We start from the raw sequence: 22,873 nt of genomic DNA on the forward strand, positions 1-22,873 counted from the left end.
TAACAAGATTCCCCATGCTATAGGTCGTTTGTGTTCCACATTCAAGCCGATTTTTGTTAACTCAAGCCGATTTTACTGTCTAATATTAATACTGTTTTGTTGGGAGTGTAAGAACGGCACAGTATGAGAGACTAGACTACCAGCGTCACATAGCTTCACAAAAAACTACTATACTCTGTACAAAATTACGTTTTACTTGGGATGGACATGCGCAGCAGAGAAAGCATACAGCGGGAGGGATACAGAGGCGCGATGTTACCGTTCTGAACCGGCCAGCGTTCTCCAACTTCTAGTGACTGTTCATGTGCTCATACTACACATGCCAAGTTTCCTGTCTGAAAGCAGTCAGACGACTGACAAATTGGCATTTGTGCTTCTACCTATGACTCTATTAATCACTGTAATTGGCTGATCTCCCTCCATTTCTCTGCGCCGCAAATTCCTCCAAGTCAGAAGTAATTTTGTACGGACTATACTGTAGGGTTATAGGCTTGAGTTAACAATGACATTTGCAACAAAAAAGCCCTACACCACGGCTTATCACCACAAAATGATTCAGTATCAACACAACACGAGATAGTATCACCAAACATGATACAGTATCTGAACACATGATACAGTATCACCAAAAATGATACAGAATCATCTCAACTTGATACACAATAGGTACCATAATCTGATACAAAACTTCCAAACTTTGAATCAGTTCTACAAACCATGGGATATATCCTTATGCTATCACCATAAATGATACAGTATTGATACAATATGATACAGTATCATTTCAACTTGATACCGTATCAACACAAATGATACAGTATAATCCTAACTTGATACACAACATCATAACTTGATACAAAACTTACAAACTTTGAATGAATTCTATAAACCATGGGATATCTTCTTGTTATGCTATCACCATAAATGATACAGTATTGATACAATATGATACACTATCATCTCAACTTGATACCGTATCAACACAAATGATACAGTATCATCACAACTTGATACACCACATCATAATTTGATACGAAACTTCCAAACTTTGAATGAATTCTATAAACCATGGGATAGTGCTCCTTGTTATGCTATCACCATAAATGATACAGTATCATCTCAACTTGATACAGTATCACCAAAAATGATACAGTATCATCACAACTTGATACACCACACCATAATTTGATACAAAACTTCCAAACTTTGAATGAATTCTACAAACCATGATATTTTCTTATGCTATCACCATAAATGATATAGTACTGATACAATATGATACAGTATCATCTAAAATTGATACAGTATCAACACAAATGATACAGTATCATCACAACTTGATACACCACACCATAATTTGATACAAAACTTCCAAACTTTGAATGAATTCTATAAACCATGGGAAAGCTCCTTGTTATGCTATCACCATAAATGATACAGTATCATCTCAACTTGATACAGTATCACCAAAAATGATACAGTATCATCACAACTTGATACACCACACCATAATTTGATACAAAACTTCCAAACTTTGAATGAATTCTACAAACCATGATAATCTTCTTATGCTATCACCTTAAATAATACAGTATTGATACAATATGATACAGTATCATCTCAACTTGATACAGTATCAACACAAATGATACAGTATCATCACAACTTGATACACCACACCATAATTTGATACGAAACTTCCAAACTTTGAATGAATTCTACAAACCATGATAATCTTCTTAAGCTATCACCATAAATGATACAGTATTGATACAATATGATACATTATCACCATAAATGATACAGTATCATCTCAACTTGATACACTACACCTTAATTCGATACAAAACTTCAAAACTGAATGAATTCTACAAACCATATGTGATATCTTTTCTCGATGATAATAGTTATTCAAAATATATTTCTTTGTGAATCTAATCGTCTACTATGTCCCATAGCATGAGTGTAGCATCACTTCCTCCAGCTGTTACCACATTTCGGTCATTAAACAGAAATCTGGCGCAAGATATCTGCATACTGTAAACTTTCTCCTCGTGGTATTCAGCCTTTGCACTCACGCAAGGATGTCTGTAAAACAAGAAGAAAACATCCGTTAATTAGTTTAGAATAAAATAATCATTATTATATTAGACCTATCATTTACCAGTAGTTCTGTGAACAGTAGACCTCGCGCGCAATTATAAACCAAAGCCTCCTCTGTCCATACTTTCCATCAGAGTAAATTCTGTCCTGTCCTGTCGGTGAGATAACGGAATGGAAACTACTAATGGCTGTTGGGGTTGGTGTATCAATAATGCTAACATCAATAGCTGATCTCCTTTAGAAGACATACTGGCAACAGGAAAGCCCGAGTTCATAGCAGAGAAAGATCGAGAGACAATACTAAGCTATTTTAGTTATTAATTGCATGCAATCAAAAGTTCATGAAAATTGCATTCAATGAGGAATGCAATTAATAGTCTACACAGCTGCTAATGTTTTACCAAGTTACATTGAGATATTGAATCACATGCGTCATGGCATGCAATTTATAATCCAGCTGATTTATGATGAATAATTCTATAGTCTGATTTTTACTCTAATATTGGCGTATGAAGGAGGTTCCTTTTCCTTTTATAGGTATTATCCTTGAAATCAAAATTTCCAAAAACCTTGTAAAAACGCTAACATCAAATAAAGCTATAATCTCCTTCAAGACATACTGGCAACAGGTCAGCCCGAGTTGAAAGCAGAGAAAGATCGAGAGAAATACTATGTTACTTTCAGTCATTAATTGCATGCGTCATTGCATGCAACTAATAGTCCACACAACAGCTGATTTTTCACAAAGTTACATTGAGATATTAATTGCATGCATCATTGCATGCATTTAATGCATGTAATTAATAGTGCACTAGACAGCTGATTTGTGATGTTGAATGCAAATTTGATTTATTCTATAGTCTGATTTTCAAGGTAATATTGGCGTTCAAAGGAGACTTCTTTTCCTTCCGTATTATCCTTAAAATGAAAAATGTCAAAAAACCTTTTGTTTATGTCGACGCGAAATCTTTTACCATGTTTCGCCGGAAATGCGGAACATAAAATAATATAAACATAAAGAGAAATGCAAAACTGTCAACTTGACAGACTATTTTACTATTCTACTATTTTAATGGAATGTTCTACGATAAAAATGGTTTAATTTACCTGAAGAATCTGAGATAACCCTCTGTATCTCCGACAATCATCAGATCATGAGCAGCTGAACGATTGACTGTTGAAATCATTGACGTTGATGGATAGTAGCGATTGTTCCAGATACCTTGAACATAAAAATGATTCATCAAAAGATTATATTATGTTTAAAGGGACGGATTCAAGGATCCAAAGGTTCAAAAAACCCCACACGTCAACCAGAGCTTATTGTGCGTCCCAAGTAAGTTAGTTGGGCAGACCAATACCTGTGTCCTTTACAAGATCCAGGAGTTTTTCCCTATACTGACATCCCATTCATCACCTGTTTGCTTGCAGCCAAACACAGCCCTTCTCCTTGCACCTAGTCTGTCACAATCCAGTGTGATATGCTTCACCGTCTCTTCAGCGTGACCTACGTGAGTTCCACTCCTGGCCTTCTTCGCCGGTCCTTCCGCTGAGTAAGGGATCGCCAAATTGCCTCTAGGGCACCTGGCCACCCTCAACTCAGCCTCTTGACCCACATTTGTGCCTGGAGCTTCACCCATCTCTGATCTCATGGGTTTTCTATTTTTTCCCCTACGAAACTTTGCAGGGTCGAAAGCCTCACCACTCCCAAGAACTTCTGCCTAAATGGCCGCCCTTCTTTGAGCAGTGTTTTGGCCTCTCCACCCACAAATTCGTGACCTACGGGAGTTCCACTCCTTGCCTTTTTGTAGGTCCTTCCACTGGAAGAGGGGACGCAAAACTACCTCTAGGGCGCCCAGCCACCCTCGACTCAGCCTCTTGATCCACATTTGTGCCTGGAGTTTCACCCATCTCCGATCTCTTAGGTTTTTTATTTTTGCCCCTCCAAAACTTGGCAGGGTCAAAAGCCTCACCTCTCCCAAGAACTTTTGCCTGAATGGCTGCCCTACTGTGAGCAGTAGTGATGTTTGGTCTCTCCACCCGCAAACTGCTTGGTTGCTCTATTGCATCCTCAGGCATTCCTGAAGTTCTTGCATTTCTGAACTTCTGAGAAGCTCATCCTCCCTCTCCAATTGGGATGGTGTGATTGATCTTACAACGTGATCAGTAGAAGCACGGAATAAGCATACCAGTGCTTCTCTACTCTGTGGTAGAAGCCTTCTCAATGTTGATAGCCTCTACATAAGAGTGCAATGGAACCTCTTGTCTCCTGAAGCACCTATTTCAAATCGAGGAACCTGCCCTGATAAGGCAGATACCGATGAGTTTGAAGGCAAAGCAACTTCTGGAGTAGCTTCGGTTAGTTCATGTGGTTCCCACGAACAGCTAGGGAAATGAAGTCAACCTAGACAGAGCCCCACATGTCCAGGTATGGCTAAATACTGCAGGAGGGCGCCTGGTATCCTGCAGGCACTGTTAGAGACACTATATAAAAGCACCATCCATCAGCACGGTCCACATCACACCTTGGGTTGGCCTAAGAAGAAGTGAGAATATGGCCAAGGAAGGCCAACAGATAAAAAAAAGAAGAATGGCAAAAAGCTTAGTCAATGGGAAAGTGCCATTCTAGGAATAAAAAGTTCCAAAGTATATTAAGAAAGAGAAGAAGTGTTATGGGAGAAGGGCTTTGGAAAGGTGGTCCCTTTTAGTCACCTCCTATGACAAGCAGGGATACTGTGGGTGTATTCTGGTTATCAACAAATTCTTGAGTATGTTATTCGACTCATATTTCCCACAATCCACAGGTGGCGAGATAAGTATAAGCCTTTTTAATAAATAATACTGAGGGTGAGCTCTCAGATTTGTGTGTGGGTAACAAGTGAGAGGGATGATGATGAGTGGATGATGACTACTTTTCAGGTAGTTGGGACTGATGGCTTATCGTCTTCTCCAAAAGATGGAGTGGCCATAATTATCTATGTGATTGTGCTGTGGTCAAAAAATTTTGCCCCAGTCAAGATTTGAACTCGGGTTCTCTTGATTATTAGACCGGCGCATTATCACTTACTCCAACGAGCCACCAAATTATTATTGTTAGTAGCTTGTACAGTAGGTAACGTCTTCACGGTATGCATATAATTATTCTGTCTTAACTTAGTTTCAGGCAAAAGCTGTATTAAACTTGTACGGTAAATGTTCCTTACCGTACTTGTAACGTAATATACTACATATACACACCTGCTATGAGATATCCGAGCGTACATGTTTGTGAGTACCATTTGGTATCTTTCATTGTGACAGGACTCTTCTCCACAGATAGGTTCCGTATATCCCCTGAAATAAAAAATATACACTCAATAATTTCAATAATTTAATAATTGACAAGGTTTATTTCTATCTGAAACAAATTCAATCATTTCTAAGGTATTTGATCAACAATAGTGTAATATCAATCGAGAGTGAAACTATCAATATCAGGATCAAATAACGCTAAATAACGATGCTTGAACTATAGTGAGGTCCACGTTATAATGGCAGTGAAGAAGGATAGGAGAAAAACGTTGCCGATCCTCTGTCTTGTCAATGCCCTCTATAGACGGTCAAACACTGCCATTATAACATGGACTTCACTATAGCAGGTGACCCGTGCTCCACAAGGGTCTATTTCAAAACTTGACAAACTGAAAACTTGACCGATTGGAATCTTGGCCTATAACCATCCTCGGTAAATTAGAAATCTATATACAACATTTCAAGTTAATAAGTTGAGTAGTTGAGACGTGATGATGCGTCATTCGGGAATTTCCTATTCCGTACGTGTATAAGCCAGTTCTTTCCTTTATTATATTATATATTGTATTGACTTTACACCAAATCAAAACAAACATCAATATTATAGTTTATAGTGTAAATTTTATTCAATTGATTCGGAAATAGTATATTTCGCACGTAGAGCAGAATATGAGATTTTTCCGGCTCGAAATCGGTTTTCAAGTCCGAGGCCGTAGGCCGAGGACTAGAAAAGATTGAGAGCCGGAAAAACATTTTTGCCCGTGGTGCGAACGCTATTTTTCGCCACACACAAAAATAAACAATATATATATATGAGAATAGTTGTTTACTAAGCACTTCCGAAAGCAGAAGTGGAAGGTGATAGCTCTAGCAAATCTGAGGTAATCTGAATATCAGGAAATTGTCCAAGTATTTTCATTTTTCATTCTGATTTGTCTAAATAACCTAAAAGATGATGTTCAATTATATGGGAGGTTGAGTTTATACATTTTTATTCTTTCAAATGACAATAAAATGATTATTATTATAAATGTTTTAATTATTGAATAATGAACACAAATAATGAAAAGTTTTTTGATCATCTGTTTTTTATCACCTTTCTTAGTTGCATGTTAGCGGCTGGAAAAGGTACTCTTTCCGGCCTAGGCCGGAAAGAAATCTGTTCTGACGTCAGACGAGAGTCGTCTGCAAACAATGTCTTTCAGATCTACATAGGGACTGGAAAACAGCTGCTTTCTGTGCAGTGTGGCGGAAAATAAACTTTCAAAATAATTATTTGAAAATTGTACTTATAGAATACAAGATCGTAGCACTCACTATAGTGAGAACTCACTAAGCTTGATTAATAAATATATTATAATAATATAATGAATGAATTAATTTGATTTCTTTTGAGTTGTACTTACAGAATACAAGATCGTAGTCCCCGGTCTGGACTTGTAGGAAATATCCGTCAGTGCTAAAGTCCAACTGCGCAATTGGCTGAGTCCCCCTGATTTTATTTGACTTCTTGTAGGAGAAGCCGTCTCGACTCACTCTGAACAGATAAATGCTGCCGTTCTGGGAGCCTATTGACAACATGTCCCCAGCTGAAAAACAAAACACATTTTATTGTTAAACAAAAATCCCAATTAAATTCTGTAAATCACACCGAAGACTTCTGCTACTGCAAAATATTGACAACAGGGTTAACAGCTAGATGAAATCCGATTATTTCAGAACAAAGCAAAACAAATTATGTTGGAAAAATGAGTAATATTATTTTTGCCACTTTTTTCTCTGTGGTAATTCTTTTTTCAAAAATGCGTGGACGTTACCCGTAGAAAGAGGAGGAGAAGGAAGAGAAGGAAAAAGAAGAGGTGGAAGAGGAGGGAAAGGGAGGGGTGGAAGAGAAAAAGAAAGAGAAGGAAGAGAAGGAGAAGGAAGAGGAGAAGGAAGAGGAGAAGGAAGAGGAGCAAAAGAAAGAGGTGGAAGAGGAAGAGAAGGAGAGGGAAGAGGAGAAAAAGGAAGAGGTGGGAGAAGAAGAGAAGTAGAAAGGAGAGGTGGAAGAGAAGGAGTAGGAAGAGGAGAAGAAAAAAGATAAGGGGAAGGAAGACGAGGAGAAGGAATTGGAGGAGAAGGAAGATTAGGAGAAGCAAGAGGAGGCGAATGAAGTCGAGGAGGAGGAAGAGAAGAAGAAGGAAGAGGAGGAGGAGGAAGAGGACTAGTAGCAAGATGTAGAGGAGGAAGAGTAGGGGGAGGAGAAGAATTAGGAGGGTAGAATGAGGAGAAAGAGGAGGAGTAGAAGGAAAAGTAGGGTGAGTAGATGGGTGAGGAGGTGGAAGAGTAGGAGAAGGAGGAGGAGGAGAACAAAGATTATAAGGAGAAAATAGTAGTGAGTATAATAATGTTGTATAATACCATGGAGTAAAGATACTGTTTAATACTGTTCAAGTTTCTCTATCACTATTTATTTAGGCTAGTTTCAAATTTTAATTTTATATGATTCATATAGATATTATATCATAGAATAATTTATATGAAATATTATATCATAGAATAATTTTTTATACTATTTATTTGTCTCAGTTATTACTGACCAGGAGCAAAGTTCTGACAGCTGAGTATGGACCCACAGACCCTGACCGTGGCGACCATAGCACCTGACTCTGAGTTGAGCACAATGAGGTGGCCATCAGCTGTGCCTACAGACAGAACCACTCCGAACGGATGGAACGCAAGCGAAGTGCACTCGTAAGCCACCTGCAACGTAACGAAACACAAATGATACTGTATCACAAATCTCAAATAAAATGCAACGCGAAACAAAAGATACTGTATCACAAATCTCAAATATAATATTTATTGTTTTTGAAGGGACGGATTGAAGGATCCAAAGATTCGAAGAACCCCACACGTCAACCGAAGCTTATTGTGTTCCCAAGTAGTATGTTAGTTGGGCAAACCAATACCTGTGTCCTTTACAAGAACCATATATTAATATTTGACAATATATATATTAACATATATAATATTTATTGTTTATTGTTTTAGAAGGGACGGATTCAAGGATCCAAAGATTCAAAGAACCCCACACGTCAACCGAAGCTTATTGTGTTCCCAAGTGGTATGTTAGTTAGGCAAACCAATACCTGAGTCCTTTACAAGAACCAGGAGTTTTCCCTATACTAACATCCCATTCATCACCTGGTTGCTTGTCGCTTAGCAGTCTCTTCAGACTGATTAGTCCTCGTGACCTACGTGAGTTCCACTCCTGGCCTTCTTTGTAGGTCCTTTCGCTGAGGAAGGGGCGGCCAAGTAGCCTCTAGGGCGCCCGGCCTTGACTCAGCCTCTTGACTCACATTTATGCCTGGAGTTTCACCCATCTCTGGTCTTTTGGGTATTTCTTCTTGCCCCTCCAAAACTCTGCAGGGTCAAAAGCCTCACCTCTCCCAAGAAGTTTTGCTTGAATGGCTGCCCTTCTTTGAGCAGTGGTGAGTTTTGGCCTCTCCACCCACAAACCTACTTTAGTTCCACTCCTGGCTTTTTTGTTAGTCCTTCCGCTGAAGGAGGGGTCGCCAAATTGCCTTTAGGGCACCTGGTCACCCTCGACTCAGCCTCGTGACCCGCATTTGAGTTTCACCCATCTCTGATCTCTTGGGTTTTTCTTTTTGCCCCTCCGAAACTGCCCTGATGGGGCAGATCCTGTGGGTTTGAAGGCAAGGCAACTTCTGGAGTTGCCTTGGGGTCCCTTTTATTCGACTCCCACGACAAGCAGGGATACTGTGGGTGAATTCTGGTTTTCAACACATTCTTGAGTACGATGTCCGACTCAAAGCTCCCTCAACCCACAGGGGGCACTTGCCAGTTTAGAACGGTAACATAGACGCCACTGTATACCTACTTTTCTCTGCTCCGCATTTCCCTCCAAGTCAAATGTAATTTGTTTGGACTATAGTGAGGTCCACCTTTTAATGACAGTATTTGATCAACTCTGGTTTTGCTATCCTTGTCTATCATTCAACAAAGCCGGTGTTGCTATCCTTTTCAAGGTTCACAACGATGCCAATTATGTTTTTGACAGTGTAGAAATATAATTAATTAATGCAGATAATCAGCATCGCTATTCTTCCATCTTTATCCACTGTCATTATAACGTGGACCACACTATAATTATAATAGACCCATTCTGCAGTTGTAGAATCATTTTTGTATATGATTTGAGCTTGTAGCTTCTTTATTGCTTTTGCAAAATAATCCGGCTACATTACGTTTTACGTTATAACTGTTTTGCTCGAACAATAAAGTCGTGTTTTACACTCTGAGACACCCGGTTGCACAAAAACCGGTTAAATTCAAACCGTGATTAATTTCAGGAGAACCAATCAGAGAAGGCCTTTTTAATAAGACGGCTTCTGTGATTGGTTCTCGTGGAATTATTCACGGTTAAAATTTAACCGGCTTTTGTGCAACCGGCACTTAATACATAAAGCTTCTATACAAGAGTTTTATAATAGTCTAAGCATCTACAACGCAAAAGTTAGATGTAGAGATGAGACACGAGTCTTATGTAAGTCTACAGTAAGACCACTGTTCATAGAACTATAGTGAGGAGGTCCACGTTATAATGGCAGTGTTTGATTAGCAATGGTATTCCTTATGGTATTCCTAATGGTATTCCAATGGTATTAGCAATGGCTATCCTTGTCTATCGTTCAACAAAGCGGATAGCGCTATCTCTTTCTCACTCTGCTCTGTTGTCAGATCGTCTTTTAACAATGTATAATTGATAATTAATTACCAAAATATTTCATCTTAATTATGGAAATTTATTATGAAATTATTGAGAAATATAATTTATTACTTAATAAAATACAATTGATTATTTTAAACGAGAATGAACAGTTAATATTACATCAATAAACCTGTTTCAGCTACCTTCTATAGAAGGAATTGACAAGACAGAGAATCGGCAACGTTGTTCTCCTATCTTTCTTCACTGTCATTATAAAGTGTATGTCACTATAGTTAGTCAGCTATTGTGGTTAATTTCTGATTGACTATTAATTATCATGTTTATCAAATAGTTTACCTGTGTTGACCAGATAAGTTTATGTTTCCTCCACATGGCAATAACCTTATCATGTCCAGCTGAAGCGAATAGATCATCATCAGGGTGAACTGCCAGGCCTAGAAGCTGCTTGTGATGACCGAAAACCACCTGACAACAAAATAAAAAAATGTAATACAATTTGATGAACTATTTCATGACCAAAAACCACCCGAGAACAAAATAAAAGAATGCATTACAATTTAATGAATAAAGCTGCGTTCACATCAAAGTTGATAGCTTAATCCTTATTGATTCTATTAGATCGAACATATCTTATCATACACATGATGAACATATGTGTTTGTCAAGTTCCGTGCAATCTCTATGAGGATTAGGTTATTAACATTTTGTTAATAACTTTGGTGTGAACACAGCTTTAATCTCATGGATTTATCTATTACTGAATTTGAAATGTTCTGTCCCAAAAATTTAAACTTCAGGCGCTCATATCTCGAAAGTAATGATCGAAAAAAAGTTTTCCTGAGAAAACTTTTACATTTTGATAGCTTGATAATAATTATACAAATCGACATTTAACAAAATGTTAATAAATTTGGTGTAAACCTGGCTTTAGAATTGATATTGTGAAGTTTCCCCAAAATTGAAAAACAGATTTTTATTTTCCTGTTTTCAAAAAAAAAAAAAAAAAACGAAAACATTTTCATTTACATTTTTAGTTTTTTTTTAGTTAGGTCATGTGAGAGGCCCTGAAATTGATCAGTTGCGACCTGAAAACTCTGACAACAGACATCAGCCAGCCAGGTCACTCGATATTATTATTATTATTATTATTATTATTATTATTATTATTATCATTATTATTATTATATTATTATTCATTTATTTTTTTTTATTTACAAGTTCCTACCTGATTGAACCGCCTCTGTAATGACCCCTCAACTATTTGGTTCTTGATTGTCCCCACATAAATATTCCCATCATTCCTTCCCGGTCTTTGGGGATATATGCTTCTCACTCCTCCGAATATTTCTGGCAGCTGAAAAATATTAAGAATTTAATGATTAACAAAATTTGAAACCGAAATTATGGACAGAATATAATAGAACTAGCCGTCAGGCTCGCTTCGCTCGCCATATCCGTCTAGCCAGGGGGCTCCGCCCCCTGGACCCCCGACTGGATCGTCCAAGAATGAGTTCAGCCGGCTCGCTTCGCTCGCCTGCATTTTTCATTTGAGCATTTTTATCATATGTTAGGACAATATCAGTCGGGGGTCCAGAAACGTCTGGCCAAACGGATATGGCGAGCGAAGCGAGCCTGACGGCTAGTAATACAGTATAATATTCCCAGGATTGAAGTAGCAGTGCCCAATCAATTTTTCCGCGATAAATGCATTTAAATCTTCAACTTGGTGCCAACCTAACAAAGTCAACTCAACTTAATGCCAACCTGACAAAATTATTAATTTAGTTGCCAGTTAACAACTGTTTCGAAGAGGTATTCTATCTAGATTATAGTTCTATAGAAACATATGATATGGAAATTTCAATTATAATTAAGAGATTGGGAGAAGAAGAATATACATGCTAAAAGACGAACTTTAAACCCTTAAAAACCACCCTTAGAGTTAAAATATCGCCAAAAGATTTCTTAGTGCGCCTCTAAAGGGCCAACTGAACATACCTACCAAATTTGAACGTTTTTGGTCCGGTAGATTTTTAGTTATGCGAGTGAGTGAGTGAGTGAGTGAGTGAGTGCCATTTCGCTTTTATATATATATAGATAGGTAGATAGATGGATAGCCTATTGCCTTTATTCATCACACTTAAAAATATTACAAGTGTTGTGGCCACTCAAACCAAAAAAAAAAAAAATAATAATAAATAAATAGAATAGAGAGAATAGAAAAAATGCTATGTTGTCCTATTATATTAAGTGGTATGTATTTGGTTTTTTATGGTTATTTATATGGTTATTCATGTCCAACGGATCTCGAAAACGGCTCCAATGATTTTCAAGAAATTTGAAACATAGTAGGTTTATGATATAGAAGTTCGATTGCACTAGGTCTCATCCCTGGGAAAACACGCTGAACGACATGAAAAGGATAACAATTATTCATCCTTGGAAAAACAGATTATAATTTCGTCGTCTGTCGATAACAGAAGATGCGTGTGTGGGAGAGAAACATAATTATTTCCAGCTGTGTAATCAATCAGCTAATCTCAGTAGAAAATCTAGAAATTTTAATCGACTTAATCAAAATAATCTGATTTGTTGACATGACATGGTATATCATTTTACATTAGAGTAAAACATAATATTCAAAGTTGATAATTATTTTACAGTTTCAAGTGATTAATGAGTGTTATTTTGTTATTCAATTTGGTTTGTAAACAATCTAAATGATAACTTTTCTGTTTTCAAATGTTTGGACTGAAAATTGGACCTGAATTCAAGTGTATGGAACAAAACCTCTTTTTAGGACTATAGTGTATAAATATCAAAATTCGGGGAAGAAACAGTTTTGGGCTGTGCCTGTTAGTCCTTCCCCAATATCATTTTAAAGAATTGTGTTCTGTTTATCAATAACAGAATTATCTATAAATAACGAGCGAAGCTCGGTTCCCCGATATTTCAAGTTAACACAATACATCATACAAAAGATATACAGTTACAAATACACATTTCTGGCTCAATTAGACAACCGTCAGCAGGACAGAAAGTAAAGTAGATAAATCTGTTTTGGATTTTCACTCACATGAATACTCAAATATTTCACGAGTGCTTAAAAAACAGAATTCCACTTTTTCAAGAACTACAAATTGGTAGAAATTTAGATAATAATATTATGAACCAATCAAGCAGAAATTTGTACTTGAGTTCAGAGTTCAGATACTAAGGGACGGTTTCCGAGCTCAGGATTTAGCTAAGTTCTAGACTTTAAACAGCTGGAGTCAGAAAATCGGCTTTCCGAAACGTAGTCATAGTCTACGTTTAGATTAAATAATTTCGAAAAACTAGAACATTGAACACAAAAAAATGGAGAGAAAACAGTGTGAATTCTCAGCTTGAATTATTTAGGAATGTTTCATTTCGTCAAGGAAAACGTTTCCAATTATAGAAATGAGAAAATAAAGATTGTCATAAAAACTACGACTACGCCCCGTTTCGGAAAGTCAATTTTCTGACTCCAGCTGTTCAAAGTCTTCAACTTAGCTGAATCGCGAGCTCGGTAACCGGCCCTAGTTATTTATATTTTTTGTTATTGTCATTCAATCTTAGCTGTTTTCCACACATGAAATCAATCCGGCTGTTTGCAGAACATATGATTCTCATTACAGCATACTCTACTGTAATGAAACCATCTGTTTTCTTTACAGTCGAGTATGTTTCCTAGTTAATAAATAGGAACAGAAAAAACAACAAAACCTACTCTAGAACATGGTACGCCATAGTGGAGTAGGTCAATTTCCACACAGAAAAAACTAAACAAGTAGAGGACACATTATAAGAATTTTTTGTAACTAACTATTGTATGTAATATTGTAATTTATCTAATATTTTGTGTAATTGATGTTGTAGTTTCAGTTTTTTTGGGAAATAAACATTTATTTATTTATTTATTTATCTACTTATGCTATCGTTTCTCTATGATTCTAGTCTCGGCTAACGCCTCGACCAGAAACATCATTCTCGCCTGCAAAAGGCCCCTTGCCGTTCTTGTTACGTAAGATACTATTAAATGATTGAACTTAACAAGATCAACTTACTTTAGTGTCTGTAATCTTCTTGTAATTTTGTAGAGAGTCCCAGGCTACAATTCTCCTATCTCTCTCACCTCCGGTCAAAAGTGTTCCCTCAGATAACATCACCATAGAAGTCACTGCCTTATTGTGAGCCTGAAACATTAAATAATAATATTATGATATCACAATAATAAAATAATGTTGTATATACCATATAATACCATACAGAAACAATAGCATAAGTAGATATCCCGTGGTATAGGGCGTTAATGTCGCAACTTTTACTGTTATCTCAAGCCGATTTTTACTGTTTTGTTGGGGTGAGAGTGTATGAACGGCACAATATGAGAGACTGCCAGCGTCACATAGCTTCACCAAAAACAACTACTAGGACTATCGGTTTCAGTTAACAGTCACATTTGCAACATAGACACCCTATACACTGTCTATTATTAGTGTGTTGTTGGGAGTGTAAGAGTGTAAGAAGGGCACAGTATGAGAGACTACCAGCGTCACAGCTTCACCAAAAACAACTACTAGGACTATCGGTTTCAGTTAACACTCACATTTGCAACATAGACACCCTATACACTGTCTATTATTAGTGTGTTGTTCGGAGTGTAAGAGTGTAAGAAGGGCACAGTATGAGAGACTACCAGCGTCACATAGCTTCACCAAAAACAACTACTAGGACTATCGGCTTCAGTTAACACTCACATTTGCAACATAGACACCCTATACACTGTCTATTATTAGTGTGTTGTTGGGAGTGTAAGAGTGTAAGAAGGGTACAGTATGAGAGACTACCAGCGTCACATAGCTTCACCAAAAACAACTACTAGGACTATCGGTTTCAGTTAACAGTCACATTTGCAACATAGACACCCTATACACTGTCTATTATTAGTGTGTTGTTGGGAGTGTAAGAGTGTAAGAAGGGCACAGTATGAGAGACTACCAGTGTCACATAGCTTCACCAAAAACAACTACTAGGACTATCGGTTTCAGTTAACAGTCACATTTGCAACATAGACACCCTATACACTGTCTATTATTAGTGTGTTGTTGGGAGTGTAAGAGTGTAAGAAGGGCACAGTATGAGAGACTACCAGCGTCACATAGCTTCACCAAAAACAACTACTAGGACTATCGGCTTCAGTTAACACTCACATTTGCAACATAGACACCCTATACACTGTCTATTATTAGTGTGTTCACGGGAAAGAATTACGTGGACTATCGGCTTGAGATAACAGTAAAAGTTGCGACATCAACACCCTATACCAGGGATATCTACTTATGCTATTGTTTCTCTATCATAATACCTACTGATAAGTCACTCCCTATTTTTATACAGCTATAATTACTTTATTTATGAACCAATTTTGTTAGAACTATATTTGTTAGATAGAACACTCCTTGAGGTTAAGTTTAACACCAATTTTCATCTGTTTCAGTTTAAAAATCCCCCCTCTCATGACTGTGGAAGAACGAGCCGAAATAGCAGCTGGTCATGAGGTCTGAGGATCTTTGGTGCGAGTACAAATATGGTGGAGGGCTGAACTAGGGATCCATGCAACACTGCATGCAACAAATGTTAAAAATTGCCATTCCAAATCACTAACAACAGGGAGTGTCGCAACGTCGCAAGTAGAAGACGATCAGGAAGACCATCAACGTCAAGGACAGCAGAGAATGTTGACAGAGTTCGTGAAATGTTCATGAGGAGCCCTAAGAAATCACTACATATCAAGGCTCTCGTGAAAGTGTTCTTTCACTTTACTCTGTTGCAACGATTCTTAAAAAAGATCTCAATGCTTTTGCATCCAGTGTTGCATGGATCTCTCGTTTACCACCTTTTTACTCGCACCACAGATCCCCACAACTCATAAAGAGCTGCTATTTCAGATCGTTCAAGAGAGGGGGCATTTTTAAACTGAAACAAATGAAAAATGGTGTTAAACACAATCTCAAGGAGTGCTCTACCTAACAAATGTAGTTCCAACAAAATTGATTCATAAATAAATAAATTATAGCTGTATAAAAATAGGGAGTGACATATCAGACACTCTGTATAATAATACCTGAATAATAATAATAATATTATACCACCTATCGCTGAACGGTTCCAATCATATAACTCCCGTGCTATCGTATGGGCAAGTCAACTGGCGGTCCCGGATGGAGTATTCTACTGTGAATACCTGAATAATAATAATATTATACCACCTATCGATGAACGGTTTCAACAACATAACTCCCGTGCTATCGTACGGGCACGTCAAATTGGCGGTCCCGGATGGAGTATTCTACTCCTGTATGCAGACAAGAGTTCTCTAAAGCAAACAGTTTTGTATTTGTGTATTCATTCAATCATTCAACATAACAAAACTTACAGAAAAGTACCACAGGAAACGCCCAAACTGTTTCGATTCTATACTCCGTACAAAATTACTTCCGACTTGGAGGAATATGCGGCACAGAGAAATGGAGGGAGATCAGCTAATTACAGTGATGGATAGAGTCATAGGTGGAAGCGCAGTTGCCAATTTGTCGATTAGAGTCATTGGACTGAAGGCTTGCAGAGAGGAAACTCCGTAAGTTTAACATGAGCACTTGAATACTCACTATAAATTAGAGAATACTGGCTGGTTTAGAACGGCGCCATCGCCGCCCTATACCAGGGATATCTACTTATGCTATTGTTTCTCTATCATAATACCTACTGATAAGTCACTCCCTATTTTTATACAGCTATAATTACTTTATTTATGAACCAATTTTGTTAGAACTATATTTGTTAGATAGAACACTCCTTGAGGTTAAGTTTAACACCAATTTTCATCTGTTTCAGTTTAAAAATCCCCCTCTCATGACTGTGGAAGAACGAGCCGAAATAGCAGCTGGTCATGAGGTCTGAGGATCTTTGGTGCGAGTACAAATATGGTGGAGGGCTGAACTAGGGATCCATGCAACACTGCATGCAACAAATGTTAAAAATTGCCATTCCAAATCACTAACAACAGGGAGTGTCGCAACGTCGCAAGTAGAAGACGATCAGGAAGACCATCAACGTCAAGGACAGCAGAGAATGTTGACAGAGTTCGTGAAATGTTCATGAGGAGCCCTAAGAAATCACTACATATCAAGGCTCTCGTGAAAGTGTTCTTTCACTTTACTCTGTTGCAACGATTCTTAAAAAAGATCTCAATGCTTTTGCATCCAGTGTTGCATGGATCTCTCGTTTACCACCTTTTTACTCGCACCACAGATCCCCAGAACTCATAAAGAGCTGCTATTCCAGCTCGTTCAAGAGAGGGGGCATTTTTAAACTGAAACAAATGAAAAATGGTGTTAAACACAATCTCAAGGAGTGCTCTACCTAACAAATGTAGTTCCAACAAAATTGATTCATAAATAAATAAATTATAGCTGTATAAAAATAGGGAGTGACATATCAGACACTCTGTATAATAATACCTGAATAATAATAATAATATTATACCACCTATCGCTGAACGGTTCCAATCATATAACTCCCGTGCTATCGTATGGGCAAGTCAAACTGGCGGTCCCGGATGGAGTATTCTACTGTGAATACCTGAATAATAATAATATTATACCACCTATCGATGAACGGTTTCAACAACATAACTCCCGTGCTATCGTACGGGCACGTCAAATTGGCGGTCCCGGATGGAGTATTCTACTCCTGTATGCAGACAAGAGTTCTCTAAAGCAAACAGTTTTGTATTTGTGTATTCATTCAATCATTCAACATAACAAAACTTACAGAAAAGTACCACAGGAAACGCCCAAAACTGTTTCGATTCTATACTCCGTACAAAATTACTTCCGACTTGGAGGAATATGCGGCACAGAGAAATGGAGGGAGATCAGCTAATTACAGTGATGGATAGAGTCATAGGTAGAATCGCAGTTGCCAATTTTGTCGATTAGAGTCTTTGGACTGAAGGCTTGCAGAGAGGAAACTCCGTAAGTTTAACATGAGCACTTGAATACTCACTATAAATTAGAGAATACTGGCTGGTTTAGAACGGCGCCATCGCCGCCGCTATATCCCTACCTCTATATGCCTTCTCTGCTGCGCATGTCCCTCACAAGTCAAAAGTTATTTTGTACAGAGTATACCTCTGACCTATTTCTTTGAATACCTTCTCAAGGAGAATATGGAATGGATTCAACACATCTTTCACTATAATATTAATAAGAAGATGATATTATATACAGAGTGTTACAACACAGATCGAAAAAAATTGTGAGTGGTTCATATTATCGTATTTTTCATGATTGGAGTTGATTTTTACCTCAAATTCCATCCGGACGAAGTAAGATCCGTCACTATCTACTGAGTAGATAGTCACAAATCCGTCACTGTCAGCTGTTATGACGTCACCATCCGACTCAAACTGGAGACAAGTGACGTTGGTCCTTGACGGCTGGAATGGAGACAGAAAATTAGTAAAAAATTGGAGAAAATTTTCAATGTGTAATAACTTGTATAATATAAAATAACCTGTACAATATAAAATAACTTGACAATATAAAAATTGAAATTAGTTGATGACTGAAGCTGTATCCAGTAATAAATTCCAAATTTCTAGTTTATTTATTTCTGGACTGAAAAGTGGACTCAAATCAATTCAAGTGGATAGCATAACCTATAATTTTCATTCATTCATAACCAAAGACCTTGAAGAGATATAGACCCGCAATGCCTATGCCTTCCCAATGATAGCTCTTACTTGAAATTGAAGGCCGCCATTGGGGTATTTTAGCACGATATATTATATATTATTTATTTGTAATACTATAGATCACAAAGGCATTGGTGGCATTGGTATGTAATAATCTTATGGGTTGCCTCCTCAATGGCGGATTTCAATTCCAAGTATGACACTAGCGCTGCATGTGAGTCTATGCATCTTTAAGGTCTTTGTTCATAGCTCTACCTTCATTGTATATCATTCATCCCATCATCACCTAGGCTTAAAATACTTCTAGAAAGTCGCCTTTGTAAAATAATAAATGAAAATAAATAAACGTTATAGAGTCAGTATTTGATTATCTTTGGTTTGCTATCCTTGTATCATCTTCGTATTATCCTTGTATCATATTCATATCATTCTTGTATCATCTTCGTATTATCCTTGTATCATATTCATATCATTCTTGTATCATCTTCGTATCATCACGAAAACTAAGGCTAGGCACACACCAGTTAGTTAAGACAAGACGAGACATGATCAGACACGTTTAGTCACAATACTACACATAGCTGCTTGTGACGCAACTCACACTGATTAGTCATTGCAATTAGACATGTCTTCACAAGCAGCGATGCGAAGTATTGTGACTAAACGTGTCTGATCTTGTCTTGACTAACCGGTGTACACCCAGCCTAAGGTTCATTTATAAGAAAATTTTACTGAACATTTTTGGTTGCAAATTTCATGTAGAATCTATGGTCTTCGACTGTTACACCTTTCGTGGGAGACTCTGTATAAACATTAAATTATCAATAACTAAGATCAAATAACTGTGGAACTTACCGGTTTCACAATATCGGTTCTCTCGAAAAATCCATCTTTTCTCCTTGTCCAGAATGTGAGATGTCCTTTCCCATGTGTGATGAGTAGGTTGTCATCCAAAGGATGGAACGCGGCCCCTGTCATATCTTCTTGCATTGTCTACAAAAAAAAACATAAACATAAATTTATACAGGATGTGCAAATAAACTGTTAACAGGTATACAACATAAGTAAATACTACTGAGAAATATCAAGTAAAGTAATATAATATCAGATAGAATTATAGTACCTTTAAAATTGATTAAATATTAAAAACAAGAATACAAATTGTAATGTAAGTAAATATTAAAAAACAAGAATACAAATTGTAATGTAAGTAAATATTAAAAACAAGAATACAAATTGTAATGTAAGTAATATTAAAAAACAAGAATACAAATTGTAATGTAAGTAAATATTAAAAACAAGAATACAAATTGTAATGTAAGTAAATATTAAAAACAAGAATACAAATTGTAATGTAAGTAAATATTAAAAAACAAGAATACAATTGTAATGTAAGTAAATATTAAAAACAAGAATACAAATTGTAATGTAAGTAAATATTAAAAAACAAGAATACAAATTGTAATGTAAGTAAATATTAAAAAACAAGAATACAAATTGTAATGTAAGTAAATATTAAAAAACAAGAATACAAATTGTAATGTAAGTAAATATTAAAAAACAAGAATACAAATTGTAATGTAAGTAAATATTAAAAAACAAGAATACAAATTGTAATGTAAGTACTAGCAAAGACAAGAAATATAGGAGACTCTCCATGCAATGGTAATTTCTGGTTGCAAATTTTGCTAGCGAGATCTGTCGGAGCTTTATGGAAATTGAATTTTATTGCTCAGGCTTTAGTTATGCTTATCCTTCATCTTTGGTACTAGTTCCGGTGATCACACCATCAGGTTATAAAACCTCAGGAGCTTGACGATGGTGTGATCACCGAAACTAGTACTTACATTACAATTTGTATTCTTGTTTTCTAATATTTACTTACATTACAATTTGTATTCTTGTTTTATTATCTTATTAATTTTAAAGGGTACTATAATTCTATTTTATAAATACAAGAAAGTAGCTCTGAATTCATACATTTTGAAAATATCAGATAGATGATTATAATTTAACAAACATCGAAAGTTAAATACTGTAAACCACCCCGAAGACTTCTGCTACTGCAAATATTGACAAAAGGGTTAACAGCTAGATGGAATTTCGATGAGAGCTACCATCCAAAAACTATTTGCCAGCCCGGAAATCGAACCCGGTACCTCCTAATTGCCAGTTAGGTATGCTCAAACTGTTGTCAATATTTGCAGTAGCAGACGTCTTTGGGGTGGTTGAATTAGAGTATCTAATTTTGGAATTTCGTTTGATAATAATATTATTGATCGATTAGCATTTGAATAAATGGTAATTTGAATAAATTTCAAATAATGAGTTATCAAATAGCATATTAGCTGGCTGAAACAACATTTTGAATACCCCTTATATCTGTAAAAAATATTAAAACCATAAAATTTGAAAATCATATGTAAGAATCACTGGGAGAGAAGAAAGAAATAAGGTTGAGCTTGAGCTTCTTCTCTCCCTTCAAAATTTGTGTTGCCAAAATTTTGTATGAATTTGTTCAATATTGGTTTATATATTATTCATATAATATAACTAGTAGTTCTGTGAACAGTAGACCTCACGCAGTATTCTTATCCACAAGTACCTGATTGAAACTATAGACCTTATGGAAATACAGCAATAGACTGGCTTCTCCACACATCTGTATAATCACTTGTTAGCTGATTTATCTCTATATATATATATAAAAGCGAAATGGCACTCACTCACTCACTGACTGACTGACTGACTGACTCACTCACTCGCAGAACTAAAAATCTACCGGACCAAAAACGTTGAAATTTGGTAGGTATGTTCAGTTGGCCCTTTAGAGGCGCACTAAGAAATCTTTTGGCAATATTTTAACTCTAAGGGTGGTTTTTAAGGGTTTAAAGTTCGTCTTTTAACATGAATATTCTCTTAACTATAATTGAAAAAAGGCCATATCATATGTAAATATAGAACTATAATCTAGAGAGAATACCTCTTCGAAACAGTTGTTAACTGGTAACTAAATTAATAATTTTGTCAGGTTGGCATTAAGTTGAGTTGACTTTGTTAGGTTGGCACCAAGTTGAAGATTTAAATGCATTTATCGCGGAAAAAGTGACTGGGCACTGCTACTTCAATCAGAGCTATTCCTGATATTATATAATATTACTAGCCGTCAGGATCGCTTCGCTTGCCATATTCGTTTAGCCAGACGTTTAGTCTGGACCCCCGACTGGATCGTCCTAACATATGATAAAAATGCTCAAATGAAAAATGCAGGCGAGCGAAGCGAGCCTGCTGATCTTATTGTTGGACGATCCAGTCGGGGGTCCAGGGGGCGGAGCCCCCTGGCTAGACGGATATGGCGAGCGAAGCAAGCTGATCTGAAAAGTGAAAAGTCCAACAATTAGTATTTAGTCTGATTTTTACTCTAATATTCGCGTAATAATGAGGTTCCTTTTACATTATCCTTGAAATGCAGAATTTCGAAAAAGCTTGTATATACGTCGACGCGCAATTAAAAAAGGATCATACCTGTCAAATTTCATAAAAATATATTACCGCGTTTCGCCGTAAATGCGCAACATATAAACATTCAAACCTTCAAAAATTTAAACATTGAGAGAAATGCCAATCCATCGACTTGAATCTTAGACCTCACTTCGCTCGGTCAATAATTGAAAGTAAATTATTTTCGGTGATTAGGATATTAATTGGAGTTTTTTCAAGTTATTTTGAATAATTGAAAGTTTTCTTACCGCAACTTTGCCTAATAGATGACCCCACTGCCACTGCCATACTGATAAGATCCTCTCTCTCCCTCCATCCACTGCCAACACATAGCTTCCTCCGTTCTGTTAAAACAATAAACAATATTTATATTTAGGCTATCTATTTAGTGAAAAGTGTACATATTTAAAGTATTGTGCTGACTATAACCTTAGTGTCCGGTTTCTCATTAGGGAACTTTG

At 36.8% G+C, this 22,873-nt stretch overlaps 1 protein-coding gene across 1 annotated transcript in view; it reads right to left on the minus strand.

Moving 5' to 3' along the window:
- Positions 1-1,785: 1,785 nt before the first annotated feature.
- The window catches only part of LOC111043478 (echinoderm microtubule-associated protein-like CG42247), a 115,223-nt gene continuing 94,135 nt past the window's right edge, over positions 1,786-22,873 (minus strand). Inside the window, 11 exon segments of the mRNA XM_039440675.1 lie at positions 1,786-2,088; positions 3,211-3,325; positions 5,341-5,436; positions 6,801-6,983; positions 7,974-8,136; positions 10,466-10,594; positions 11,355-11,483; positions 14,218-14,346; positions 18,522-18,653; positions 19,767-19,904; positions 22,661-22,756. Of these exon segments, the coding sequence (XP_039296609.1) occupies positions 1,935-2,088; positions 3,211-3,325; positions 5,341-5,436; positions 6,801-6,983; positions 7,974-8,136; positions 10,466-10,594; positions 11,355-11,483; positions 14,218-14,346; positions 18,522-18,653; positions 19,767-19,904; positions 22,661-22,756 (1,464 nt within the window). The 3' untranslated portion in view covers positions 1,786-1,934.

This window comes from Nilaparvata lugens, chromosome 14, assembly GCF_014356525.2.
Source record: "Nilaparvata lugens isolate BPH chromosome 14, ASM1435652v1, whole genome shotgun sequence".
Lineage (NCBI taxonomy): Eukaryota > Metazoa > Arthropoda > Insecta > Hemiptera > Delphacidae > Nilaparvata > Nilaparvata lugens.